The following is an 18,457-nucleotide window of genomic DNA, read 5'->3' as shown; positions in this document are numbered from 1 at the left end:
CAAATTTTTTTGCATGAGTCAGAGAAGTTAATTAATTTTTTTTTATATATACATATGCTTCGGGCGCACGTGTGTTGATAGCTATGTCAGCGTTAGAAAAATATCTTGGAACAAGTTGGAACACTGAGAGAAAAATTTTTTACAATGAAAAAAGAGAACATTTTAAACCATATATTTTGATGCAAGTATCAATTGTTTGTTCCATTTAAATAAAAATATTTTTATTGAAATAGGATATTAAATAAATAGACATTACCTTAAGTATATAATTTTGTATTTTTACATTTTTTTACAATTAAATAATGATTTTACAAATATTATTAATATTATTAAACTTCATTAAATTGTTTTCTTGGATTAAAAAATCTGCTTACCTTGAATATAAAAATAGTCGAACAATAAATATTGCAGAACTGTAAGAAAAAATTAGTTGATCAAAAGTAATTTCTTCATTTTATTTACACATAAATATTTCAATTAATAAATTTTTAACTTGACTGCAAACAAATAAGCTATTTAAGGACCCATCGAGTAAATAATTTTTTTGTGTTAAGTAAATTTTTTATCGTAAGATATTTTTTCTCTCGCAATTAGTATACGACCAGAAAATTATTGGTTCTTTGAAAAAGTGCATTTTTCTATTCAAAATATCTATTTGCATGCATATTGCATTAATACAGTCGTTGATGCAATTTAAAATTATCTTTTATTTTTTAAGAGTACATACAATTTAATCTTCCTATTATGTATATATATATATATATATATATATATATATATATATATATATATATATAATTTTATAATATATACTTTATATACATGTTATAAATAAATATAAAATAAACCAATCCAAAGATTATCTGTTCGTTAAATGGCTTATTGTTTCGTATATTTACAACCAGCAAGTAAAGTTTTCCGCGAAGCCCAGTACGAGCTGTAAGGATACGTCCCAAGATCGTAGAAAGCTTGAAAAATTCATAGTTCCTTATCTGCCTCCGCCGTTTGGGATTTCAGTCCGTGGCCCGGTCACGGGATATCTTTATGGCGGTACACCTGAAAGTTATTTACCGCGACGGACGTGAATTATCGATGAAACTTTGTCGCGATTTGTTTTATCCGCGTGCGCACGCGGGTGGAGCTTACCTTACCATCGCCTAGAAACAAAATGCGAGCCGTGAAACTCGTCCGAATTCCGTTTTCCGTATAGCTTTCGGAGCGCATCCGCCGCACGATATTCGGCAAAGTATCGCCGATAATTTTAATTCGCGCCCCTGCGCGAACAATTAAGCAACCATCGTGCAACTGAAATTTACGATGAACTGAAATTTTTATAGAAGTTGATAAATTCCACAGTAATAAGGTTTGCGAAAATCCCACACTCCTTCCCATAAAGCTTGTATTTTATCTTCTAGAAAAAGAAAAAAAATACATCGAACTGCTTAGAAGATCTACTTTAAGCAACGTTAATTAGTTTCTTACTTTAATTCGAACGTCTTCCTTTAACGTGCATTCACGTTTATATCTTCGAGAGTCGTTTGGGCACTCTTTGGGCGCGAAACGATGCACTTGTCCTAGAGAAACGATCCTTAGCGCACGTGTGCGACGTAGCGCTGATCGTATTTTCGCTTTACGACGGAAGCCCCCTTTTCCCCCTCTGCCATCGCCGGTAGGAAAAATATTACTCGACGTGTATAGGACGACTAACCAGCCGCGCGAAAGAGCGGGCGTTTAAGCGTTTCTTCCCGTCTTGTAAATCGAGAAATTCCTACGTTAACGCTAGTGCGGTCGTACGTGCTGCACTGAATCGCGTGGTACCTTCACCAAATGTTTTCCTCTATCCCGAAGATCGATTTTCCTTTTCCTCGCGCCTCTTCCCATGAATCGCAGATAGCTCTCATTTTGCAACACCAAGATTGTGGAATAATTTAAAGGTGACGTCGTCAATGTTCTTGAATTTTCATTGAGTCTTTAATTTAATAATACGAAGAGCATCCAGAGACGTTTGATTCTTTACTTCAACGACCAATTCTTCGGGAACTTTTACTTAAGGGAGATGTTGAGGTTTCATCTATTGGAAATTTTCAGTTCAGCGTTAAAATCATAGTAATCAAATCACGAATTGAAATTCTGCCGAAGAAGTAATGTTCGATTCAATACCGACAATAAGATTTATTCTTTCTCGTTTAATTGCATTTCAAAAGTTTCTTTCACGAAAAGCCTTTTATTTTTGATAGGAAACTATCGCGCGGATTTCATAATTGCTGGTTGACACTTGACATTCTTTTTTTATTTGTTTATTTATTTATTTTTTTTTATACGAAAACAAATCGAATGGGATGATCAACTTGCGTTGCAAAACGGAAAGAATATTTGGAGTGCCGGGCGGGTTGGCAGGATCATCGTCGTAAAGTCTACTCTATTTCGTGACCCGGGAATATGCGCAACCTAATAAATAAATGCCGCGCGAACCTTTTCTCGTATGTATTACTTGCCATCAACGCAAAACGAAGATATGGAAGATAAGGATAACTGTTCCCTGGATAAGGATGAACTGTTCCCCGGTCCAGAGGATTTTTATAGATCTTAAAAAGGGACGCGAATAAAATTCTTTCGCTTCGCCAAAGTTACATTGAGATTTACGATACACTTAACTCCTGACGGTCCTTTGTTACGGCCGTTTTACTTTTAAGTACGGGAAGGAGAGAATCAATCTCGATTTCGTTAAGTTAAGAAAAAAAAAACGGAGGGGGAGAGCGTCGCTGTTTTTTTTTCCTCCATCGATCATCAAGTGAGGGGACGCGAATTGCGCGGATATCCGTCCGCGATATCTGGAAGGAGCTTCGAGTTTTTCCATCGGCAAACTTTCGATCGGCCAGCGAAGTTGGCGAGACGCGACCCGCGCAAGTTAATAGCTCCAAATCCGTTTTCCTTTCTTCCGCGGAGAATCTCGCCGCGCCGCATCCGTCGCCCGATCCCCAGGTAGATTGCCGTACAAATCGTCGTCATTAAATTAGTTACGCGCCGGGAAAAACCGCCGCGCGATTTCGTTCGTTCGAAATCCGTCTTCGCGGGAGATAAACGCGAGAACCGAGCGGAATTCGTTATCGTCAGCATACGAGAGTGAGGGAAAGAGGGAGAAGGATAAACGTTATATACCGAGGGGCACGAGACAAATATCCGCATTCGTCTAACTGTAATGAAAGGACCTTTTTGCAATTTAAATCGCAAGAGAAATATGCGAATATTATTATCGTTTTCTTTTGCCGGACGCTCGATTAAGTGCATGTATCAATAACGGCATACGATCTGTAACATTCTCGACTCTTAATCTAAGAGAAAAATGTTGATACAATTATAACAGAATGACAAAGTAAATACTGCAGTACCCATAATCGACGATACGAAGCAGAAACATCTGTCGCAGTATTTGCTGCAGGCGTAACAATTTTCGCGTGACTTTGCGTGAATATAAACGGCTCGCGTTTTTCCTCTACCGTATTTAATTAATCCGGCTTGGCGCAATTGCGGCATGCGACCGGTGTTAGTGAAGTGTTTTGGATTTGCCGAAACAGATTATAGAACGTTACGCTCGAGCCAGCTTAGCTCAGCCGAGTGGAAAAGCGTTGCTTCCTGTTCGTTTTTTTTTTATCGTTGCGTATAAAATATCAATTTTATTTTCAATTAATTTCAGATAATTTATGTGGGGAAAATAACTTTAGTTAAATTCTATAAATAAAATCATAATCAAGAAAGATTGTATAACTTCCCATGTTTATAAAAATTAAGGGCCGTTGCCGAGCGCAGTATCTTCTTTTAACGCTCAGATCGTCGCAGTATCTGCAACGTGAAAAATGGCCAATTTTAAGATTACGGCTCATTTCCATTTGTCCCCGATTCCACCGCATTTTGCATCGCGTAAAGACAACCGCATTCTTGGCATATTATTGCCTGTCTCGAGAACTTGGATCGATTTATCTCCCATCCTGTAGATCGCGGAATTTAATCATAGCTGCGTTCAGTAGAAAAAGCAGCTTTGCAAACTGTTGTAAGATACTTTAATACGATTCGTGCCTTTAGTTTCCGCCGGATCTGATTGTAAACCAATCGTATTAAAGTATCTTACAACAGTTTCAAAGTTGCTTTTTTCACTGAACGCAGCCATTCGCGAGTAACGCTCGAGAACGCCTGCATCCTGTAGTGTCGATAGAGATCCTCGCTCGTATCCTTGACTCAAACGGGCCGGCAAAGTTGTCGGGTCAGCCGGGCGTTAATTATTGACACGGGCTCTCGGTACATGGAGTTCCAGGCAATGGCGGGTCGGTGCATGTCCGCGGATCGTCCCTGAAACACGGATCCGTAGACGTTGGCCCGTACAAAACACGACATTGGTCAGGGAGTAAGGGGGTGAATCGGGTGGGACGACAGACGGCGGACAGGAGATAGAGGATCTACCAGACTTTCGAGGCTTGGGTCGCTGCCCAATGAGGGCGGTCTTGGCCATGCCTTAAGTGGGGATAATTCATCAAAGTCTCATTAGGCTAATGCCTCGGGACGTGTATCTTGAACGGCATTATCACGCCGAGGGTAGTGATTGCCGCAGGATTGTAGGACACACGAGCTTCTCGGGAATTCTAATTTTTTTTTTTTTTTAATACAAAAAGAATATATTGAAGAAAGATGATAAGCTAGTTGTCGTTAAATTTGATTAGAAATTTTTTTCTTAACGTATTTCTTTATACATCTAATCTAGCTTTATATACCTAGTCTATTTCTCCAAATAAAGGACGTTAAGTGGTCCAGATCGCGAGATTTTTTTTTGTTGTTTCTCGAGAATCGAGAATCGAGCCAACGATGTTCTCGTCTTTCTGTAACCTCGCAACAACGTCTCTGAGCTGTCGAGAGGCGCTGTTTGTTCTAGACTTTAAAGCACTGGCATGCAACGTCTTATCTAGTTTCCTGAAACTTCGGCTTATCTCTCACGTGACGTTCATTTTCTCTTATCCTGTGGCTAAGAGATTGGAAAAGGCTGAGAAACGCGCGATGTTATAACTCCGCAATGCATTCGTATTTAGTAAAATGTAAAAAGTTTATTTTAAGATATAAGCCGACATACATTAATATCACAAAAGAAAAAAAAAAATACTGAAAGGAGCACATGACATTTTCGTAGTGAAACGCCTTGACCAAAAGTGTTAAGCACTTTCAATTTGCGAGGTGCAATTTAAGTGCAATTTTTTTTTCTTGGGAATGGGAGCAAATATAAAAACATTCGACGCGTCTTAAAAGATGTAGGCATTCATTGAGGATGAGTAAGAAGAATTGGCAGCATCGTCCGACTTATATAACAGTTGTGTCACTTGAAGTTGCTCACTGAAAATGTCAAAATTCATGCTCTCGAGAAGCGGTGCTACAAATGTTCTTTAAGCCGCGCGATGCTGCCAATGTTTTTCATTCATCCTCAACAAACGCCTGCGTCTTTTAAAACGCGTCTAGTGTTTTTTTTTATCTGTTACCGTGCCCGAGAAAAAAAAATTGCACTTGAATGCACCTCGTAAATCGAGAGTAACGCTTTTGGCCAAGGCAGTATTTTATATGTGTGATATAAAACCGTGCGGTTTTCTCTCCTTAATTATTTATGTAGTAGGGAAAAAATCATAAAACGAACGAAGTAATATGTTATTCATGCATACAAGTTTACGAGTATCCATCTTCGTGCTTCAGCTGCTGACGGAGCAGAAGAAGTTCGACGACGAGATGCGGCGGCAGCTGAAATTGCAGTCAGAGATACACGCCGATCATCTTCGGGAGGCACTTTCGGTCAAAGAGCAGGAAGCGCAAAGGATGCTGCAGCGCGCGCTCAACGAGCAAGCCGACGCCAACTCCATAAAGCATAAGACACAGCTCGCGGAGGTAGTTGGAAGATCACGTGCCATCACGGTGGCTCTTAAAAGTATGTATCATCTTTTTATGTATTTTTTTCTTCGAACCAGAGAGAAGACAACATCTCCTTTTCCGCAAGGAGGGTGTAATTGCACGATCGCAATTGCGTTAAAAGAAATCTCGAGTCTGATTAAAGTTTATGCGAATCAGAAAACGATTCAAAATTCACTATTCAATTCAATAAAATTGATTTTTCTAATCATTCTCCCGGGGGTAAACTACCTCGATAAGTCTCATAGAAATTGTCATAGACCACGATAAAAACGATCGTTAGTTTAGTAAATAAATGTTCAATGTTCGTATATATTGTGCCATTTAGTAGACAAATCGTCTTTCGGGGAGATGCTTTTGCCTCTGTCGTCTTTGCCCTTCTGTCGTGTTCTGGCGTTTAATTACGGGGACAAAAAACACGGACCTGGGTCTCTGTAAAAGGCCGTGCGCGCTCGCGTCCACGTCGAGAAAGTGTCGGCGACATTTTGAGACGCTTGATCTCCACTGTTTGCCTTCTCCCAATCTCTTTGTCCTTTCGACGATAATGGACCTCTCATGGTCCCGAGTCGGACCGAGGTCGGGTCGAGTTTCACCGTCGAATGTGTAGCGTTCGCGCGATCAGTATTGTTTGCGCCTTGCACCCCCTGCCTTTCACCGAACCGGACATGTAACTTAGCCACGGATGTTTACAAAGGGGGAAAGATACGATCCTATAATTGTTCGCGAAAGAAGGATAATACCCAACAGCGTGGTCTTAAAGCTGTCAAACCGATCTAAGGTTATCGCGTCTGACAAAAAGAAAAAAAGAATACGTAAAAATTTGACAAAAATTATATCTATATATTTTTTGGGTGTCGGATATATAAATAATATATTAGATACATTTTCGATATATCACGCACGCGTTTTAAAAATGTTTACGAAGAAATGTAAAAAAGATCTGCATATTTTGTAAGATACCGTCGAGAGTTTCTGAAAATTACTTGTGAAGGCGCCGTTGAAAGTTACGCCGGCGATGTTTATCGAAAATTGAACATTCGCTAAACGAAGTTCAGCGAACGGAGTTTTAACGTATGTATATGCGGCATACAGCTGTATTATTGCGCGGTAACTTTGTAATCCGCGTACGAGGCGTACGACATTCTGAGATGCGCCTGGCCGAAGATATCGCGGGCCGTGTTTGCCCTTTCTAGTTTTACTGGTAGCAGAGGGGCTACCGGAGTTTAATCCGGATTAACCCTGTTCGAGTTTAACACAGCCAGCGATGGCACCCAACAGTCCCCTTATCACCGCTGCCCGCACTCCTATATCCGACCAGTTGAGATTAATTCTCGATTAACAAATCTCGTATATGCACTCATTGCGCAACGCGTTGGCCGATAACTATCTTTAATTAGTTTCCGTTCGAGTAATTTTCCGGTCACTGGACAGATTACGAACGCGACACGTTATCGATACTCGGTGCTCGCGTCCTCGACACGACTCGTAGGCGTTATATTATTGAAAATCGTTGTCCACTCGCGGAGGTGGTTTTTTTTTTTTTTTTTTTTGTTCATTTTTAATGGACCGTTCTCCCCGAAAGGACCAATGTGTTTACTATCCGAGCATTATCGATTATTGTTTAATTCCAGCGCATTTCTCGCTGGCACGGTGTCTCATGTTTATTTTATTCCGCGCGTTTGTATTAATTGTCGCGGCAAAGAGAAAACAAAAGAGAGAGGGAAAGCTTTTAAATTGAGGAAAGATTTTTTTAAATAGCTTTTATTTCTCGTATTCGGCGAACGGCGAATACCGCGATAGAACGAATTTCGCCGGAATTCATTGCGGTTTACTTCGACGCGAGAATAACGGTACGCTTCCCCGCAAACTATTGTGACATTTTCATAGGACCGTTTCTCATCGAGTTTCTCGATTAAAATGTCCTAATTTCCCGGTGGTCTACCGGTGCTTATAATTATTGTCCTAATTGCGGATTGTCTCTCGAAGTAGTGTCACCGAAATCGGCCGACCGGGATATTTCCGGTTGGCTGAGAGAGCACGGCTGTTTCTCGCGCGAGACGCTTTTCGCTCGTTAATTAACTTTGCCCAACAAGCGGACGGAAGTGTGGATGGAGGTGTCCGGGACGAGAAGGACGGAGAAAGAAACGCGTGGAATACGGTGCTCAGCGCTGCATAATATCCATTATCCGGCGAGGAGTTCTGCGTTTAATTTGGTGAATTACGTCGCTTTACCAACGCGTTTGCTACTGGAGACTCCGGCGGGTGGGCCGCGCGAAGAGAAACTGCCAGAAGTTAATAAAATGCAGGTTCCTCGAAGGGTCTCAAGATAGAGACGAGAGGAAAAGCGCCAACTCCCACGATGATTCATAAGACCGTGTTGCGAGGGTGCGACGAAGATAAAGACGTTATTGACTTTTCGTAAGCATCTCACGAGAAAAAAAAGCAAAGTGGCAGAGACGAGAGAGAAAAAGACACAGCCGATCTCTCTCACTTTCTCTCTCTCTCTCTCTCTCTTCTCTTTCTCATTTTTTCGACGATCGCTTCTGCGACAACGGTGGCGCGGGAATGTATTTCATGAATAGAAATTAGTAATAAAAAGATGGCATGAAAAGAGATGAGGATGGAGGCGTCGAGGTGTAAACTTCTAGATTTCAACGTGGGCGATGTTGCGACGGTGGGTGGATAACGTTTGGTATCTTCGGCAGTAGAAGAGATTCTCGGAGCTTCATAAAAGTGGCTATTTTCGATTACGGTTTTGGAAGTTCGAGAGATAGCAGTTGTACCACAAGTGAAATGATAGCGATAAACTTTGCATAGATCTCACGAGTTTGTTTACGTTCCCGGTCGTGGCGAATCTTGAGCACTCAACGGCATTTTATGATCCCGTTTATCCGCGTAAAAGTTACTACTCTCACATGTGATACAATCAACGAGAGAGAGGGAGAGAGAGAGAGAGATGGATGCATGTTTTTTTCGAGCAGTCTGCTCTTTGGCTATAAAATCTTATGGCAACGTGATTATCAAGTAACCCGTAATAATTATGTAATAAAAGTGTGAATTTAATGTAGCTATGCTGCTTTATCATAGAACTTAAATATTTTGAAGAGAGGCAATCGCGCAGGATGGCTAAAGGGGCAATAAAACGGACGGACGAGGGCGGAAACCGAGTGAGATCGTAGGTCGCGGTTTTATCAGCTCGACAAACCGACTAACATATGCGGCGTGTGCTCCAATTATAACTTCCGCCATACGTCTCTCGTGGGCGCTATTAAGGGTCAGTACACGACTGCGATGTCGAGTGCCAGGCTAGCGAAGGGAAAAAGCGGGACGGTCGCGACACGGCCCTTCGCGGGAAGTGGAAAAACGTGGCTCTGCATTTCCGTAGGCGTTTATTGCTTTCGCGCTCGCGACGAGTTTTCTTTCTCTCTCTCTCGCGCGGCAATGAAGAAATAAACAATAAACGTCGTAATTTGCTACAACGCGAAGGCGAGCGGAATTGTTTTCCTTCGAAGGGAGAAACTGCGACGGAGTGCCTAATTTCTCTTTTGGATAGCAACGCGTGTCGAGGATTTTCGTAAATGCGAGAGAGCGATGTCTGATCTCATTGTCGCCGGGAGACAAAATTGACTCGCGATTCATCGAGGAAGCCCGTAACGAGCTAGCACCGCGATACGCGGTGCATATTCATGCGCTCGGCGAGACTTAACTAATGCAACGTCGACCTACTCGACGCACGCGAGATTGCCGTTCACTCGAGTCGGACGTGAATCCTTCGGGATCGTAGAGCAGGGTTCCCGACGTTATCCCGCTCGACGTCGATGCGGTTTACGCTTTTCCTGCCTTGGCAAATTTCCACACCCGCGAAATGCGAGATAGATCACCGCCATCGTCGAATATTTCTACCGCAATTACGTCGCGTTAAATTCATCCGCGTCGTCGGCTACGTGAGAAAGCTCCACGAGAGGAAGCTGCGTTTGACGGTTACCGTTTCGAATCGCCTCTCACATCCGGTTCTGAAGCCGACAACTACTCGACGAAATCTCGCAAACAGCGACGACGGGGATTTGTCCTTTACGACGCAAAGCGCGAGGACGTTTTCGAATTCGAGGTTTATATACATGCGCTTAACACGGTTTACACAAGGTGCATTATTACGGGGTTTACGATGCGCGCGATAAAGCCTCTTTCTCCGTCTCCTTTTTTTATTTGGCGATATACTTCGCAGTGAGAAACCGATGTTACGCGAATTGAAATGCGACTTTGAGACGAAGCATGTATAGCATTTCTTTCTCTTCCCAGATAGACTAAAGTACATAAATTTGACTATAGCTTTACTTTATGTTAATGCAAAAGGATTGCGCCTTTTATGAGTGCTAGAGATAACAGTCATGGTTATGAAATAGAACAACAAAGTAGGAATGTAAATAAAATGAATAAGGTTAGCAGAATTTATTTAAAAAGGTATTTATTGGAAAATAAAAACGCGTTTGTAACGTCTATTTTTTTATTCAGCATAGAACGAAGATTCTGTCCATCAAAATCGACATTTGTTTATCTAAAATTATCTTACTTTATGCAGTAATAAGAGAAACAGTTTAAATTCACTCTTATTTTATGATAATGATTCTAAAATACATCATATATATTGTATTTAATTACATAGGATAAATGTTTCATATAATGATTTCATAAAAATAATATAACAGTCTGTTTTTGCAAATAATTTTTTATACATATGTTGTAGCAGTATGATAAAAAATTTAATCATCTCATAATATAAATTTCATAACTGAATTAATATAAAAATTAGTAATTTTTTATAAATAACGATAAAATAATTTTACAATTTTAATTAATTAGCTACTGCACATTGTGATAATTATATTAGTATGAGTTGCTGAATAAATTACTTTCGCGTCGCTGAGGAACTAGATGAAAGGACAAAAGAAGCGTCGGGTTTTCTCGTCCAAATCAATTGGTTCGATTAGAGGACATCGTTTGTTATCGTTCCCACGGAAACTGAAAAATTTAAATCCAGGATAATAAATCTTTTGATCGGCTACGAGAGTCATATTCCGTCGAAATTTACGGCTCGTGTTTTTATTACTGAATCACTCGCGATTGTTTGCGCGGCGAATTAACTTTTATCGCATGCACAGTATTTCAGATATAGCTGTTCTTTGTAAAGATTCATGTTATTCGCAAACGTGAATTTAAGGATATCGAACGTGAATAATTTATACGTTCGGTATATCGTGCTTCAAAAAGGAGCGTGGCTCCACGTGATTCTGCAAAGAGGCATCTTAATATCCGCGAGAGTCGACTTTTTTTTATGTCGGCGAAACGTAGAAATCGGACGTTTAATTGCATGTCCACGAGCATTTACGATTCAATATTTCCTCGGTCGCGCGTGAACGGCGCGACAACCCTACGAGAGTCGTAATTCTCCCGTAAATCAGACAGTACGTGTTCCTCAGTGCCGAACGTCTCAAAATTATTGGCGTGACAGCTGGAAGTGGGACGCATAAACGTGGAAACGCGTAAAAGTTTGGGACGCGACGCGGGATGAAGATAAAGGTAGAATATTGATAGTACATATAAAATAGAAGAAGAGAGTCTGTATGCTCCAAATCGTTGATACATATTTAACGAAGCCTAAACGCTTGCTAAGTAAAAATATAATATGAAAAATATTATTGAAACTGTACATGCATATATTGGTGCGGGACATCAAACATTGAAAGAATATTTTAGCCCATCAAAAGCTAAGCCGGTGAATAATGGATAAATTTGCTTCTTTAACATTTTTTTGTATATTTTGCTATAAATATTGATTTTCTTCTCATAAAATTGACGCCCGTCGTAAATATGTATTTGATCGAGATGCATACCGATCGTGCCCCCCACGCGTGTTTTAATTAAATGCGCGTTTAAAATGCGTTTTTTTTTTTTATACAACGTTGCACGCTTTATCCCGCACGATTTTCGTTCCGACGAAAATGGTTTGACGAAATCGGAAGGGGTAGGGGGAAAAAAAAGCGAAGAAAGTAGGTCGCCGAGCTGGTGGGTTCCCACATTGGCCCTTTCTTCCGGCCCTTCGCTCGTGGCTGCAACCCCCCTGCGCGAAAACACTCCGCGAGAAGAAAGGCACTCGTTTACGTGAGGCTCGGAACTAATACGTGTAATATCTAAGAAAAATCGCCCGCGGTCGAGAGGAAGTATTACGTTGGACAAAGAGTCACACGTCGAATCTCAAAGCAGCCGTCATTCCGAATCATTCAATAATATTGCGTTGCATGTACTGAGAGAAAAGCGTTTGAATTTCTATAATTTTATGGTAAAATAATTATGATTAAGAGTTCCAAGAATTTTTTTTTACAATTACCACTGCTAATGTTAATAATAGTAATCTTGTGTTTGTGTAGTTCTACAACTGTGAACAAATTTGACTATAAATTGTGATAATTTCAAATATTAACGTAGTAAAATATCAAAATATGGATGATAAATTTTTATATAAATGATAAATCACAATTATAGTAAATATTACGCTTACTACTTACATAATATTACAGTAATAATAAGTATTAGCTATAATTTGCATAGTTAAAATTATAAATACAGTTAACGCCAAAGTGACTATGAATTATAGCTAAATTATGATAATTGCAGTCATTTTTCTCTCTCTCGGTGTACGTAGTTAATCTGACTTCAATTTTCCTCGAAAGAGGGGCAAAAAAGAAAATGAAATAATACAAAAATCTTTGAAAGTATTTTACGAATTAAATGTACAGAACATATACTACGTCTTTTTCCCAAGGTTCAACTTTATTGCTACTTTTTGTGTCGAATATATTTTGGCGTAAATTTCCATCCTACGTCAGTGCTGCGGTGAAAATTGCAGATACCAAAAGGGTAGAAAGGCGCTCGTTTGCCCGTCGTGATCTTCCGGCGCACAATGATCGTGGATCCTCGCTTTTCCTGGTTTCTATTCTGTGCTTTTTCTGCGCATTACTGTCGAGATACCGTGCCGTCGGAATGCGGCTTAACCGTGTTCTTACGTCGCCGTTCGAAATGCAACGGGGCAACTTTCTCCCGAGAGAGTGAGAGAGAGAGAGAGAAAGAGGAGAACGTTCCTCCCTTATTTCTCCCTCGCGCCGTGTGGTTTTAGCGTCAGAAGACGGGAGCAAAAAGAAAAGCCAGCCGCGTTCTCTCCCAGCCGGTACTCGAATACTAGGGCTCTCGGCTCGTATTTCAACGGCCCGCGGTGCTCCGCTGGTACCGGCTCGTGCCAGGAAACTGCACGACAGTAGAAATAAAGTCCTGGTGGAGTTTCTCCGTAACGGCCACAAATAATGTTCACCGGTGGCGCACGTCACCAGACCGGCGATATCGGTGTTTTTTTTCCCCGCGATAAAAAAGAAAAACAACGCTGTTAATGAGAGAAGTCTTGGGATAGGTACCGATTAAATGGATGCTTGTATTGACTGTCGCGCTAGTATCGAGTCGCCTAGTTGCTCGAAGTTGGCGAATTTTGTTGAACGCCGACACACAGAAAGGACGAACGCTTCTAGTGCCTTAGCACTGCGGCAATTAAAAGTTTTCAGGATTGTCTTAATTGATATAGTTGCCTTTGTGGCGGAACAGTGGAAAAAAATTAAAAAGACGACAGCGGCTAATTAATAACGAAATTAAAAATGGAATTCCATCTGTTACATTTAGAAATCGCGGATACACTAAAAAAAAGAGTTTGGTAATAACAATCAAGCCTAGAGATATTTATTAAACTTTGGTGATGTTTCAAATAACTGTTCGATCAATATAATCAAATATTTAGTGATATGATATTTAGTAATCGTGTAGTAATATTATTAAATATTTTTTGGTTGTATTAATTTTAAACATTTAATTAAAATATTTCACTAAAGATTATTATTATAAAACAAATTTGGTTTTAGTAGAATTTGGATAATTGTGCGTTATTTCCTTTGATTAAATGTTAATTATTCGCAATATTCGCACAGATATCGTGTTTCGCGAATAGCTTTTAAAAATCTCTTATTGCTTGATGTTCTGTTTAATAATTCAATTATCATTTCTAATTGCAAGTATATGTGTGTATATGTGCCTGCATTATGCCTAAAATAAATATATACGATAACGTGTTTATTTACAAATATAAATGTTAATCGCGTGACAAGATTTGATATCAATTTAACGCCGGGTAAGGATAATTACCGCTTAAAATTAAAACTGAAATCCCGAGTTCTTACTGCTCTCTCGTTCGCCGGCATTTTTACAGACGCTTTAAATAATCTGGTCAGCCACGGGAGTAACAGGCCGCCTGTCGACGAAACGAAATCAAAAACTATCCGCAATGCTGCAGTGCCAAATTGATCGTCCTCTATCGGCAGAGCTTGTTTCGTTCTTTCGACTGGCGCGCAAGTGTTCGGAATGACATTTATGAAAGTGTTTTTCGGAAGATCGGTATCGCGGAGCATTGCCCTTAGAATTTTGCGGAAAGGGAAATTGCACCGAGATGAAGGATGCAATTGACAATTGACGATACTATTGAATTCTGATTAAAGATACAATAAATGCTAGATGCACATTTTTACTTTTAAAATCGAAAATATACGGATATAACTTTTTTTTGTAGATTTTTTGCATGCTGTTAGTTCTCCCTCGATTTGTTTATACGATAAACCGTAACAATGCTACAGCCTTCATCGCACTCCCCACATTACGTCAAAATCCCCACGTTTTGTCAAAGTACAAACATACGTGCCGGACGTGGCGTCTGATTTCGCGACGTTGACGTAACGTTATAAATTGTTTACAGATCGAATTGTATTTCATACAATAAACACCCGTTCGCACGTATCCATTTCCAGTTAGATTTAGAATATCCGGATTGATATCTCGTCAGTTTGAGATAGTTAATTGCAATCGTATTCGTTAGTTGTACGTAAAAGATTCCAAAAAAATCCACAATAAAAGAAAAAAAGAGACTCTGTCGAGCTTTTCAGATAATTTCACCTTAGAATTTAATTCGTATTTGAATTTTCATAATTTCGTTGAAATATGTGATTAAGCTCACAAAATTAGAATTTTATTAATGTATGCTTAAACACGAAATTGAGTGAAGCGGCAGAGACTCTATTTTAATGCGACCGATGAAAAAGGCTCGTCACTCGCTGACTCTTGGCGCGATAGATTTATTAATATTGTTTTTAGTCGGACGGTCGCTATACATTTGCTCTCTAACCACTAGACTAATTTATGAACGGGACAATAAACCTAGCTGGCGGATAGCATTTGCAGCGTCGATTAATTATCCTCGTCGCCGATGTGCGAATTTTTCTACCTGCTAGAGCCCTCGATTGCCTGATCCTCGAGCTATAGATTTTTTTGTTCGTTTTTATAGAGCTTCGAACGAAAAGCAATCAATTATCCTGAGACCACCGATGACGGGATTTTCGCGTTTCCACGTCAACGTCTGTACCATTTCAATCTATTCTTCCTCGCGGTACCGTGATATTCTTCAAAGCACACATTTTTTTTCATACAACTTTTTTCATATTTTCCGCGAAATCTCATTTAAGAGGATTCAATTTTAAAATAATACGCTCTAGATACATTAAAGTTATTTTATGCGTAAACTTGTTAGGTAGCATGGAAATTAGATTAAAACGTTAAAAAATAAACTCTTGGTGGAAGTACATATTGCTTAAATTTCAATTAGTCGCCATCGCAAACGTAAATTCCATACATTTCAATTGAACAAGTTGAATTTACGTACACCGAGAAAAAAAAAGTTGTTAAATTGACGAAATTTTTCAACTCGATTAAATTTCTTCAATTTAAAGTATTTACATATTTAACTCAAATACATAAAATATTTGAACTTTAATTTAAATATTTATATATTTTGTTTCAACATTTATTTCACTTAAGCACATAAATATATTTGAGCTGAAAAAAAGTTAATCAAGTTGAAAAAAATAAAGTTAACAATTTTTTTCTTAGTGTGTGAATTGGGGAGAAAAGACAACTTGACAAGCGCAAGAATTATACGAAATTCATGTACGACAAAGTTGCTGTAGTCTAATAAGCCGCTATTTTTTTTTTACATTAAATTCTTTGCGTTAACCGCACCGTTGCGGCCTGGGAATATAATTTTGGCAGAGTTTGCGGATGCTTATATCGATTTGTTTTATCGCTTTTATCTTGGTGGCCGAGTTAGCATTCTGATAACATCCCGGGTAGCGGTTTGATACGTCTTCTACCCGAAAAAGCCGCTTAAAATAATTTGCTTAACTAATGAAATTTCCGGAGGTCACGCGCGGAGATAGGAGACAGCAGCCACACATCGTAAATACTTTAAACCGATGTCACCGTGTGTATCACGCCCAGTGCAATCGGGTTGTCCTCATTAGAAAGTTGCTGTTGCGGACGATCTTATTTCGCGATTAAGCTCGAGCGCGTATCCGCTTAGCTGTGATCTGGCGGCCGGTATCTCCCCATGGGAGGAAAAGTTGGTTGCGCGTTTTACGCGATGTTTAGTGCTCCGATGTGCCCCGGTGTGCGGGTGCGCACAGGCATCGTGACGCAATGTGTGCCGGACAGGGGAAAAGTGTTTGGCGTGTCGGCACGACACGGGGGATTGTGCAATCCATCCTTTTGTCGTGCGTCGACCGCATCGTTACGCCGCGCTCGTCAATCCAGGAGCGTTTGGAAAACAGGGTCACAGAAAGGACAAAGAGCAACAGAGAGGGAGATAGTGTACGTGGGACGTTTCGTACGGTGATGAAAGCAGAACATCGAGCAGCTCTCGAAATTCACATAGCTCCCGGAGCATAAAATGTCACATAGCCTAGCGCCGCTTAACTCACTCCGAACGGATTTAACTAGTACTTCGTCTCGCGAAAGACAGGCCGATGAGCCGGAAACGACAGAGAGCGCAGAGAGGAAAGACTGTTTCATTTCAGATTTATCAAAGTGAACCGATAGGTATTATTTGGCCACAAATTTTTACAACAATAATGCCAGCATTTGAATGTTCTTCTTATCGATTAACTGGAATTTAAAATTATGAGAAAGGGAGAGAGAGAGAGAGAGCATAAAAGAACAGACAGCAGCGGTGTGTGACCTGGCGCAGTGCCATCTGATAACGTACGGAATTTTTTGCGATGAACGGTGGCAAGCGTATAAACGATTATTGGATTGAAAATATGTGAAACAAAGCGCGGAACACGATTGCTAAAGGCAAAAGTAGCGTGTTACTGTACGGAGAGAAAAGCGCTCTACGTATATACACCGTTTTATTATAATTAAATTTAATTTCATTCGCGTTAATCAACACTCAGCAGTAGTAACGTCCGCTTTACTTCGCTCTTATGAAGTACATGACAATCACAGATAAAGCTAGTAACGAAGTACGAAAATTGACACACACGTACCGAAGTTACAAGATAAACAAACAGTTTACTGAAATCTCTCTACATATATACGGTAACCAATATTTGCCGGGGATGAAATTTAGAACATCGATGGTCGAATTGTATCACTTGTTAGGTTGTTGAAACAGCAATTTATAAAATAAAGGGTCCGAAACACATTTTTAAATGTTTCTGGGTCATTGTTTTTTTTATTATTATTTTTTTTTTACCTTCACACGCGGTGCGATAAACGCGGGAAAAATGTCCGTGGTCTGGTAATTACGATTTTCGCGAGTGCCAGTGGAGACAATTAATTCTGACAGACCGTAGAGCGGAACTTCGTTCGTCCGAGCGATGATACGCCGCCGCTGGCATACGCTCGGGCGAACTAGTAATTATCCGGAATAATTGGACGCGTTCATTCGGGAGTTTGATAATTCCCACGGATACGCGGCGGATTTAGCGGGGCTCGGGATACTTTTTGCGGCGACGACGTCCGGTTTAGCCGCGGACGGCTTCGCCCGCGTAATAACGCGATTTCGTCTTCGCAAGGGGATGATAGGGTGGAAGACCGACACGCGAGATGGAGTGAATCCGGCTTGAAACCGTCCTGAGCCCTTCGACCTTCTCCGTTTTCCGCGTCGATGCTCACCGGTCCGCTCGAGCGTGAGAATCGTTCGCTGAAAGTCTATCGCGCGGCAATATAAGCTCGAGGGAAAAAGGGAGAGCGTAGGAAAACAGATACTCCGGGATATATATCGCACGTCGGGCAATCGGTCTGTCATTTTGGTTTTACGATCGTGTTAAGCTGTCATCGAAGTCGATGCGTTTCGCCGATACAATTTGGGACCCGATGTTGCGTGAGAGAAGAGCACTTGCAGGACCTTAATTTACGATCGGTCGTTTACATGCGGAAAACGTACGTATCTCCGAAAAAGACTCTAAAATACCGCGTCTTTTACGATCATTTATCTTTATATCATTTATGACTTTTAAGTACTTTGCAATTTAGTAGCGATAAAGTTAATGAAAATTGATCGATTATGTATGCGATGTGTACTTTGCCAGCTAAGCAGGATTTA

At 40.4% G+C, this 18,457-nt stretch overlaps 1 protein-coding gene across 3 annotated transcripts in view; it reads left to right on the top strand.

The window, feature by feature from the left end:
- Window positions 1-18,457, top strand: part of LOC105196433 (MICOS complex subunit Mic60) — a 37,039-nt gene that overhangs the window by 5,093 nt on the left and 13,489 nt on the right. For all 3 annotated transcript variants that reach the window (XM_026133763.2, XM_026133761.2, XM_026133762.2), the window contains one exon: window positions 5,725-5,953. In XM_026133763.2, coding sequence (XP_025989548.2) covers window positions 5,725-5,953 — 229 coding nt within the window. The remainder of the gene's footprint in view (window positions 1-5,724; window positions 5,954-18,457) is intronic.

Source organism: Solenopsis invicta, chromosome 16 (assembly GCF_016802725.1).
Source record: "Solenopsis invicta isolate M01_SB chromosome 16, UNIL_Sinv_3.0, whole genome shotgun sequence".
In the NCBI taxonomy this organism is placed as follows: domain Eukaryota; kingdom Metazoa; phylum Arthropoda; class Insecta; order Hymenoptera; family Formicidae; genus Solenopsis; species Solenopsis invicta.
This window is presented reverse-complemented; position numbering and strand designations above follow the sequence as displayed.